Genomic DNA, 12,155 nt, shown 5'->3' with positions numbered 1-12,155 from the left:
ATCACGCTAAGATAGCATTGTAGAATGGTCCAGGAAGAGAACTCGATGACATTTTGTGGTTCAGGATTCATAGTTTAACATTGACCTACGATGGTAGTTGTGATAAGATATCTTTGTGGAATGGTCGAGGAAGAGAACTCAATGACAGTTTGTGGTTCAGGAGTCATAGTTTAACATTGACCTACGATGGTAGTAGTGATAAGGTATTTTTGTGGAATGGTCCAGGAAGAGAACTCAATGACAGTTTGCAGTTAAGGATTCATAGTTGAACATTGACCTACGATGGTAGTTGTGATAAGATAGCTTTGTGGAATGGACCAGGAAGAGAACTCAATGACATGTTGTGGTTCAGGATTCATAGTTTAACATTGACCAATGATGGTAGTTGTGATAAGATATCTTTGTGGAATGGTCCAGGAAGAGAACTCAATGACAGTTTGCAGTTTAAATTAATTGTATCCATGAACATCTTGAATACACTAAAATCTTTTTACAACATTTGAGTTGCCTTTTATGCCATGACCCATTCAAGTGGGTGATTGAGTTAAGTCTCCACTTTGGGTATAATTTCAATCCCCACAAAGACTTGATCCACATTCAAGAATCATGATCAAGTCTGGGATTCGAACCACAAACAATGAATCCTTGTACTGTAATGGAAAGTATCTCAGTAAGGCAAGTTCCTGTAGTAAATGGTCCACCAATGATCCGGCGAGATAGAGACACATCTGGGATTCGAACCACAAACAATGAATCCTTCAGGGTTTTACAAGCCACACAAGTGTGCCCCCAGTACACAAACATGTAGTGAATGGAAGCAGAAAAAGAATACACATGCATCTCCTGGGACTCACAAAAATATACATTGTATCTACAGCCCATAAAGCGCAGTGATCGATGTCATTTCATTCATCAATCATGGCCCCTGTCCACATGATCTTTGATTCATTCCAGGTTCTGATGAAGTTATCAAAATGTACAGTACATGATACCATTTCATTACTATACAGGACCCTCATATTGCCTGCAAGGACCCATAAAATTAATTATTAAAGTACCTGGACCCGCACCATTGTAAGTCAAGGTAAAACCCTTGGCCCCGTTCCTCAAAGCGATCTTAGCACTATGATGATCATAAACCTATGTTAAAGTAAGGGACTTACGATCAAGTTAGCGCTAAGATCGCTTTGAGTAATGGGACCCTGGATCCTAGTACTGTAATGGAAATAACTCCACTGCATGGTCCACTGCAAGGTCCCTCTGTAAGGTAGGTATCTGCATGTACTCACCTTCTTGGACACAGCCTGCAGCTGTGGTGGGCCTCCGTAACACAGAACCTTACACGTGGCATACACCGGCTGTAGGTTCTCCAGACAGTTCTCGGGGACCAGCTCAAGGTAGCACAGCAGGGTGGCAATTCCTGCACGGCAAGATCAGGGTGAGTGAGTGAATGGAATAGGTTTTATTCCAAACTGAACAAAGTCTTTCGGCCTTCACTACACTTCCGTTAAAATATTTTCCTGTTTGTTTGTTGTTTAATGCCATGATGACATCCTGTAAATCATTGAGTCTGTTTCATTGAAAATATTAATTTAGAAATACATAATGGATCAACACAGACATTGACTCCTCAAGATTATGGCTTATTTGTTGTTTTATCTCTTACTCCGCAATATTCCAGATAAATGAAGACAGCCTGTAATTAATCAGGATCCGATACCCATTGATTGATATCATAATCAGTGCACCACGTAGTCGGCAGGCACAATGTCACACAATCAATCAAGTCACCGAGACTGATAAATCCCCCAGATTATTGGGGACCTATTCCAACCCAAAATTGATAGCAATTAAGGGCACTATGTTCGGACCAAGTTTCATTAAGCTTTTCAAAACTTTCTTTGTCTGTCTGATTTGTCATGATGTATATCAAGCAAGCAACTAATGTCCCTTCACACACAGAGATAATGCCTCAGTTTTACAGATGCCATATAGTCACCTAGATTGTAGACTAACACTTCGTCTTTGAAAACACATATTTTTCAAAGAAGCAAGCAACTACTTTTTAAGTGAAAAGGAGCCCCATTGAGAAGGAAGACTCAGAATCTGAACCTGTGGAAAATCTAGACTTGCTTCAATTTGGACAAAAGCATTATATAGTAAGGGCTGGGCAGAACGGGAAATAATATGGTTCAAGGACTGTGAGATAGACTACCTAGAATGCAAAAAGGATGTGCAGCTAAATTTGATAACAATGTGTGCAAAAATTTCTATGGCTTCAAAAGAAGATCAGGCCCGTGAAGATCCGGGGTAGAATATAGGTCTTCAGCAACCCATGCTTGCCGTAAAAGGTGACAATGGTTGTCGTAAGAGGTAACTAACAGGATCAGGTTGTCAGGCTCGCTGACTTGGTTGCTGCATGTCATCGATCCCAATTGATTGGATTCACTGGATTGTCTGGTCCAGATTTGATTATTTACAGACTGACATCATATAGCTGGAATATTGCTGAGTGCGGCGTAAACCAACAACCAACAACCAACAAACCAACCAACCAATCAAAAGAAGATGAAGTACATGGCCATTGTATTCACATGAAGAAGTAGAGCCATGTTCATATCTCACAATCAACTGTCCATTTTAGCTTTTTCCAAGAACATCTAACAGGTTGTAAACAATTCTTATAGGATGCAGACTTTTTTAAATGTGAGAATGAAGATATGATGATTAATTTATTTAATATGATCACCTATTTTAATGATCTGGTCTTCGGTTCAGAAAATAACCTCATAAAGCATAGGAGTTACTGAAGTCACAGCACAAAGACAAGTTGGTGATAGGCCTGGGCCTTTGGGCCTGTTCTTATGAAAACTGACCAGGAGCAAGGGATGTATGAGGGAATACAAAGTGACTCAGCTGAATCTGGGATTTGAACCTACAGGCAGCTGATCCTTGCATGAATAAGGGGACATAACTCTGATACATATTGTTGTGCCTTAGACCACTGGGCCACCTGTGCCCCAGTAATTACCTGGAATCAGTACTAAACAAGACTAACCTTCCTCTCGAATATCCAGATCACTGACCGTTCTGTCAATCGGCAGTGCCCTCTCGTGGCCGGGACATATTCGAGACGGTAATGTCACATTTTCTTTTTGATTGAGATCCTCATCTGTCTGAATAAGAAAACAAATACAGAAACATCAATATCAAGCACAAAACATTGTTATTTGAAACACAGTCATCTTGCAAAATTTCCATTTTCAAAGCCAACATATGGTCACATCAAAGATGCACAATGCTCCTACATCTCATGCATATTTCAGACCATCCTAATGTACTAATTTGAGCCATCTAGGGGAGTATCAATCGATCAAAACATTGATGCATCGCAATATATCTTTGCAGGATGGCAATATATCAGTGAGAAGTTAAAACATCAACAGTTGAGACTGATGCTATGTGCACTATCCACAGAATGAATAGACTAATAATACAAAAATAGAAGATATTAATACTGTCAATCATTTAGTTTATTATTTCTCTGAATACAAAATACACATTGAATGAAAGGACTCAACACATGGGTATCCATTCAGAAATAGGTCATATTTCATAATCAGACAATAATCGGAAAAAACAACTCTCACTCCCCTACAACCTGAACCTTGAGCTCCTTAGTGATCTGCTTGGGGGAGGCATCGATGGATGGCTTTGTCATCATTTTGAACATCTATGTTGCAGGGCAAGAAACCCTTGACAGTAATCTTCACCATAATCCTCCCACGCATGACATTATTTCTACATAAATAACTTTAAGTGGTTCCATGGCATTTGATTGGCTAAGCATGCAAATCTTTTTATGTTTATGTTTCTATAAACCCAGAAGCAATTAGGCCAGATGCACACTAATGGACTACTAATTCTTGAATGGCTGACAACAGAGGGGGTGGGGCTTGTGTTATATTATTGTTATGATCGTTGTCACTGGTTTCGTATCACTGACAACGTATTTTACGTATCGATGATTCAAAAAGCAGCCTGTGAAGTTATTCTTGTTGACATGTCTAAGAATAAAGTCAAGGTCACGACACTGTGTGCTTTTACATACTTCATAATAACCTGTAAGTTTGCTGAAGTCGGTATTTATAAGCATTATAACAACTTGTGTGCGTGCGTGTGTGTATGCGTACGTGTGTGCATGCGTGCCTGCGTGAGTGAGTGTGCATGTGTGGGTGTGGGAGTGTGGGTGCACTATTCTGGACTAATGCTGATTTTATAGCGCTATTCTACTGAGATACCATGCTGCAGTTTAACATGAATACCCCACTCAGACATGCACAAATCCAATCAAACCCCGACCTTCTGCTCTCCGGGAAGATGCTCTACCACGAGACCAAAAAGGCGGTCAGGTCTTTACAAACCTCTACCAGTAATATAGTACCTGCATTAACCTTATAAAGGTATGAAACCTTCCTGTATACTTCATGGTATTTCATTATCGAGCATGCTCATAACCAATTCAGCCATTGAGGCATTCCGGAATTATATTGAAGTCATACTCAGGAAATGTATATGTGAGGTTTGTTATAAAATACATTTGTTTTTATCATACTGTGCTATCATATTTGAAGGATTTAAAAAGCAAGAAGAAAGAAATCATGAATTTGTTTTAGAGAAATAGCTGCTCGTCTCATTTTGGTTACGAGAAACTGGAGTTGCAAGAGTGACAAGGTGTAGGATGAGTCTACTACTGTCTAGGGGACAAACTATGTAACTTTTGTATTTGATTTTGCTCAGTATATGACACATTTTCTCAATATGTTCTGTCATATTTGATCATGGTAGCGAGCTAAATAAAACATTTTATTTTTCAGTTATCCTTTTGATAATCAAGAATAAAACCTCAAACTTTACATTCAGGTCTTACTTTCCCTTTCCCTGGTATTTACATTCCTGACCCTGACCATCGTCATGTTTTATCCTACACATAAAACAAATAGAATATATAATAAAAATACACATCGCCCAAACCTAATGTCATGGTAAATAGTCTTGCAGAATTGAACCCCAGACAAGAAAACAGAATAATACAAGTACAACAATTCCTGCAAATTAGAACAGATGTTCTACAAGTACCTAGTCACAGACACTGTCTTGTGTGGCATTTATCACTGTCCACTGGCACCACCTAACATTTACCTTTGTGCATGAGATAATTGTCTCCAAGCGGATGTCAAGCGATTGTAATTTGGTCAGCACAGAAATGTCCTTTTTGGATAATAATGAGACTTCAGACTGCTGCCCCCATGTCCTTTACAAGCAAACACCTATTCTGAATCAGCTCATTGACTCTGAAACCTCAAAGAGTTCAATGTGAAAACAGGAAATTACAGAGCAGTGTCCAAGTTCCATGTAGGAAAAGAAATCCAAATTCCTTTTAAGTTTTTAAACATACTCCTCTCATCTTACAAAACTTTGTGAAAATTGTAGACATCCTCAAAAATGAGAACAAAATACTACTACCATTGGATGGTTTTGTTGACAAAAAAGGACACATCAGACGGATAGAGGAGGTACATTATCAGCAGTTGTTTTTAGATGGTGAAACACCCATGATCATGGTTAAGAGCCACAAAGTTCTCTGGAAAGTGAGTGAGTTATAGAGTGAGTTGTAGAGTGAGTGAGTGAGTTATAGAGTGAGTGAGTGAGGTGATGTTGAGTGAGTTAGTGCAGTATATAAATGTATAATATTATTATAAATCATTAATACTGTCAACATGGTCAAACCATGTCAAATAATTTATTTTATTATTGTTTCACTGAATATGATAAACAATACATCAGCTGATGACCTGTCAGTGTATTCAAGAAAAAATATTCATATTCGTTACCCTATATTCGTGATAAATATCGTAGAGTGAGCAACACTCAAACCAGTATTTCAAATATAACACTGTGTGTCAGCAATGGGACATTCACTAAAACATTATCATCACTAAGTGTGTCACAAGTAAATGACACAGAGAAGCCAATCAACCTGTAAAGATTCACAAGAACAGTTCCCCATGTACCAGTCCCAATGCACAGGAGTTCTGGGTCAAACTGAGGCAGGACCACCAGACTGAGACACGGAGACTAATTTACTGAGATAGAGACAAAGAGACTAAGAAATAGAGACACACAAAAAGACTGAAAGAAAGATCCACAGAGATGGACCTGAAACCAACCCTTACACTCTTCAAAAAGAGAAACCGACAGGTAGTATGTAGTTCATTGAACCTGACTACACAAAACATCAGGTATATAAATCGGATATATGTTATTGGAAAATGTTGGTAGCTTGATATTCGACTAACGGTGCATCCAAACGCAGCCATTGTCAATTGTCTTAAACGGCATTGTTTTCACACTTATTCAAAAATGTCATGGAAGAAAACAGTAAATCAAAATGTATGTGCAAGTTATGGCATTCGTAACTCGTGGTAGTGGCTATAAAAAGGCAAGCATAAGCCAATAATTTGTCATTCAAATGTCAACATTTTTCAAGTTCGAAAATGTCAGAACATTGCCATAGGATGTATCCAAAGAGGGGAATTGCACGCCTATTCACTACCACCACAGCACCATTTGCCACCTTTGTGACTGATACACACAGTTCAATTCTACTGCAGACCGTCCAAGAACCGGCTGACCAAGGGTTACCACCCCTGCACAGGATCTCTACATTAGACTGTTCCACCTACGTTATCGCAATGCCACAGCTACGGAAACTGCAGGACACAGTCCTGGTTTGAGGAGGATATCGGACCAGACTATCAGGAACCATCTTCTCAAATTCTTCAACCTCACCTTCTTCCAATCATTGACCACCCAGAGAGAGCTGTTTCAACAGGACAATACTGAACCGCACACAGCTCGTGTCACTGCAGACTACCTTCATAATGCCAACATCAACGACTTGCCCTGGCCGTCAGGGTCTCCAGATTTCAACCCAATCAAAAAGGGGCGGTCGGGTAGCCTAGTGGTTAAAGCGTTCGCTCGTCATGCCGAAGACCTGGGTTCGAATCCCGACATGGGTATAATGTGTGAAGCCCATTTCTGGCCCTGGATATTGCTGGAATATTGCTAAAAGCGGCATTAAACCAAACTCACTCCCTTACTCAGAACACGCCGCAGACACTCCCACGACTGGCCAACGCATTACAAGCAGAATGTTGCAGAATGGCGCAGAATGGTGCAGAATGGCGCAGGACAGGACGGAATTTGCATGCTTATCCAGTCAGTGCCGAGGAGATGCAGAGCCGTGATTGCTGCCCGGGGCGGTCACATGAGATACTGAGTTCAGCGCCACCTTGTGGCCTTATGTGACATGACAATGAACAGTTTTCAATGCCTTCGTACAACGACAACATGTGAATATCGAGCTCCAAAATTTCATATTTGTATCTATGATATTAAATTAAATATATCGATTTGATTAGGTTCAATAAATTTACTAAAAATCTACCTGTGCGTTTCTTTTTTTGAAGAGTGTATATTGTTTTCCTCTCCAAATTTTGCTTCCTTTCTCATATTGACTAAGAAACTTAATAAATACATAAATATGTTTATGTATGAATTCGGCCAACATTCATAACTAATCATCAGAATATTGCCAGAAAATGACGTACCAATGTTCCAATATGAGATATTTAACAAGTATGTGGAGACTTTTTTTTGTCATATTACCTAAACACTGATCACAGTCTCGGAATGAATATTTCCCGCACAGCCTTTAGATCTCAGCTTCAATAGTCACCAGTACAAAAATCTTGTCTAACATCATCCAAAGGCCACTTTGAAAGCCCTATGAATGCAATACATTACTTGCTACACTTAAAACACACTGACTTGGCACCATATCGTTTTTATACCACAGCATCAACAACGGCAATTACATCTACCCCATCACTCTTCAACATCGTCTGCATCCTGGAATTACTGTTGCGTTTGTCGTACCATTTTTTAATATTGACACTGCTTAGGCTGCTACCAATTCCTTAGACTTAATTAAAGAACTGCTGACTTTTGATGCCAAGATCTATTATCCGCCAAGGCTTTTAGCGTAATGTTGCACTGATTTATACTTCTTTCAAAGGAGAGGAACAGGTGCTTTACATGTTATTGGTTCAGTCTGTCGTTATGAAGACAGACTCTCTGATGGGACAATATGAGCCACTAGGACAGCATGGTGAAGACAGTTGGGTGAGGACTTGGGTGTAACAAAGCTTTGAACAGGTGAGTGAGTGAGTGAGTGAGTGAGTGAGTGAATGAGTGAGTGAGTGAGTGAGTGAGTTAGTGAGTGAGTGCAGCATATAAATGTATGATATTATTATAAATCATTAACACTGTCAACATGGTCTAACCATGTCAAATAATTTACATTTGTTAATGTTTCACTGAATATAATAAATAATACAACTGATGACCTGTAAGAATATTCATGAATAAATATTCATATCCGTTACCCTATATTCGTGATACATATCATATTCGCCTCATAGCATATTCGTTGCAGCTCTAGTGTAGATAGATCTAGGATCACCAATGAAAAAGGAAAATAGGTTTTAGCCTTATAAACAAATACAGGAGACTAAATCTCTTGTTGTTTGAAAATGTGTTCTAACTTATCCTCAGGATACAGATTTGCAGTACTAAAGTAAAACTAAAGGTTTGGTGAAGTTTTTGCTGTAAAAACAGCCAACACAACACGTACCATGGTGACACCATGCAGGGTTTATCGATCACTGGGACACTGCAATGATCAAAGTACTGATTGTCTGAAAGTAGGGTCTTCACAAAGGGTTGAATCTATATCAACAAGAAGTGTTTGAGAAGTGTGATCCTTCATGGGTTGTACAAACACCATAAAGAAGCCCAACGGAGATTTGATTGCTCATAGATTGAAGGCCAATCACAGATAACTTGTAACCTTGGCACATGATAGGTGTTCTTGATACCCTGTCTATTACCGTAGCGAGGTGTTGATATGGCAGCATGCTGGCATTTAACACAGGCAGATGAGAGCTCAAGAACTGACTGTTCTAAGTCACGAATACCATTTCTAATCATATCTCCATCACTTCATCTGAATGTTGACTGAATCGGTTGTGACTTGGTATTTGAGTAATTGAATGAACTCTCACGCATCAGCATTATCTGTGCCGTGACGCTGGTGTACAGATGGTATATCAAAGAGTGATCCGTCTTATCAAGCTTTCAGGACAACGTGATGCATCTATTTTAAACACGTGGAATTTGCAGTAGGTTTTACACTGGTATCCCTGAATCACCAAAGGTGACCAACCAGCCAACTGACACATGTTTAGGAAAGGTCAATGTATTTAAGTATTAACTTCAATTTGTTTTGCATTTATGGAGGTAAAAACGAACAAAACACTGCCCAGTCTGAGTAAATACGCACAGTACATTTATCCAAAGTGTGCACACCGGTTTCTATGTTCATAAATTCAGAAACATATTGATGTCAAGTCTTAATATGATAAAGCAGTCTGTGAAGTTATTATTGTTTACAATTATTCATAGGAATGGAACGTAATTATTAAATGCAAAAGTTCTGTTTGTATGAATCCTATGATAGGAAATTTAAAGGCTGGAACTCCTCAGTAAAACATATAAAAATAACACTTCCAACAAATTTCTCACAAAAATTTACTTGGGTCCGAATTATCCAATAAAGTATTTGTGAATTGTTTGATATGACCACATGACTCTAAAGTCTTCATAGCCAGCTACATCAACATTCAAATTTCGGCCATAACGCTTTTGGGGTCACTTACAATTAGAGTAATCTCCCTTTTGAACAGACAAAATTAAAGCTTCGTAAAATCTTTGAACAGCAACACATTCATACACTGTAGGCTGTATTTGGCAGCAATAAAATGCATTTGAATTGGTTTAAACGTTCACTGTCCTAAAACAATATAAACATATGTATGTCACCAAGCAAAACAGTATCATGTCAACGGACAAGTTCCCATTGGGTGACCATCTACGGTTATCCAGTGTATACCGGTAATACATATATCTCCATTCTATCATGATCAATACCCTGTACCCTGTCACCACTATTATTACTGTGATGTCACCATCCTCCAGCTTCTTAATCGCTAACACAAAACAACACAACTAACTTCTCTCACTAATGACCTTGAAATAAACAACCAATCAAATGCCTCTCTTAAACCTGCATCACTTCTTCGTGCTTTCCTCCCACATTAAGCTGACACGCCATGATATAAATGGAATACTCTTAAAAGCGGCGTTAAACCCAACTCACTCACTTACTCTTAAACGTGAGATTGGCATGGACGTACATTCATAACTGCAGCCTCATCGAAGCAAGCCATCGCTACGTTTAAATATATTACAAGACTATTAAAATTATATTTTAGTTGGAAAAAATGTTTCCTGAGTACAAAAATGGAATCCAAATGCAATACGATGCTCAGGGTGTATCTGCAACAACATGCCATAGCAATGACCTGTAACAAAAGTTACATTTTGGATAACACTTTCTGAGCAAAGTACAGATTCTAGTACTTTTTGGGTTGAGTCCCATCCGGAATTTGAACCTTCAATTCCAGAGTGAGTTAGCAAATTGCTAGCACACAAAGTCAGCGATTAATCCCCACTCATCCACCAAGGCTTCCACAAAATGAAAATCTGACAACTGGTTGTCTAGATCACATACTTTGTGTACTCCTCTGACAAGTGTAAACTGGCATTGCTCCCATGGCCAAAAGCTATGAACACAGAAATGCCATTTTGAGAGTGGTCAAATGTCACAAATACTGCTTAAATAAAGAACACTGTAATTTGATTTGATGTCTATTTTTGGTGCTGTCATTCAAACCGGGCTAAAAAACAAACTGAGTTGGAGAACGAGCCCCAGGTGTACGTCATAATCACATGGAAACATTTTGTTTTGGGATCGATGACATGCATCAACCAAGTCAGTGAACCCGACCACCCGATCCCATCAATCGCCTCTTCCGACAAAACTGGATCATGGAAGATGCTGAACGACTAGTTGAAACTCCTCCCTTGACCTGGTGGCAAATCCCCAGACGATGATGAGTGGGAGGATGGAGTGACTGGTGGAGTTTATTAAGATCACACATCTTGTACGTCATATAAAATAACAATGCTTATCAGAACTGACTTCACTTGGTGTGAGTTAACTGAATATGAGAGGAACCTACTGTAGAAACAACAGAGTCACCTGTGTCAGTCATCCTTGCTAATTGGCTCATCCGTGATGACGATGTGTCAAACAGGAGTTGAAGTAAAGTCATAGGCTAAATTCCCCCATGAACATTGAAGTAGTTTATGTTATTTCTGAAATACAGTCTATGTGGTCATGTGACCCCCTCATCCAATATACAAGACACGAGCACCCTCTAACAAAGTCTTTGTTTCTTTGTTTGTTTGTTGTTTATTGACACACTCAGCAATATTCCAGCTATATGAGGGTGGTCTGTAAATAATCAAGTCTGGACCTGACAATCCAGTGATTGACATCATGAGCATCAATCCATGCAAATGGGATACGATGACATGCACCAACCAAGTCAGCAAGCCTGACCAACTGATCCTGTTAGTCGCCTCTTACGAAAAGCATAGTTGCCTTTTACGGCAAGCATGGGTTGCTGTAGACCTACCCTGGATCTTCACAGCATTTTCATCTGAAGTAAAACATACTTGTGTAAGTTTCCACCACTGAGGTTGTTTATACTGTAGTATAAGTATTCATTATTGACAACATCTGGTCAATACCAGTTCAAAGTTTGGCATGTCTGTATATCTACTCTGGGTTTCCTTATCATTGATATTAGATATTGATGAGACCACCCATTCGGACGAGAGGAAAAAGTAAGTTGTGATCTCGACCCATTCGGCTTAACTGCATGTCTAATAACTGGGGTGTCTCACCAATCTGACGTAACCTAACACATGCTAGACATGATTAGCTCTAATTGTAAACAATCTAAAAAAGTTTGGATTTTAAAGACAAATCTAAATATTGCTGTAGATCAATAGGATGAATATATGATTTTTTCCTGAAGACTTCTGTTTCAAGAGTCCATATA

General features: G+C 39.1%; 1 protein-coding gene across 1 annotated transcript in view; it reads right to left on the bottom strand.

Moving 5' to 3' along the window:
* Positions 1 to 12,155, bottom strand: part of LOC139454531 (ATP-dependent DNA helicase Q4-like) — a 393,084-nt gene that overhangs the window by 11,465 nt on the left and 369,464 nt on the right. The window contains exons 16-17 of the mRNA XM_071236303.1: positions 3,059 to 3,176; positions 1,290 to 1,420 (exon numbers count right to left, since the gene is read on the bottom strand). Coding sequence (XP_071092404.1) covers positions 1,290 to 1,420; positions 3,059 to 3,176 — 249 coding nt within the window. The remainder of the gene's footprint in view (positions 1 to 1,289; positions 1,421 to 3,058; positions 3,177 to 12,155) is intronic.

Source organism: Haliotis cracherodii, unplaced genomic scaffold (assembly GCF_022045235.1).
Source record: "Haliotis cracherodii isolate W230 unplaced genomic scaffold, xgHalCrac1.p SCAF_10, whole genome shotgun sequence".
Lineage (NCBI taxonomy): Eukaryota > Metazoa > Mollusca > Gastropoda > Lepetellida > Haliotidae > Haliotis > Haliotis cracherodii.
This window is presented reverse-complemented; position numbering and strand designations above follow the sequence as displayed.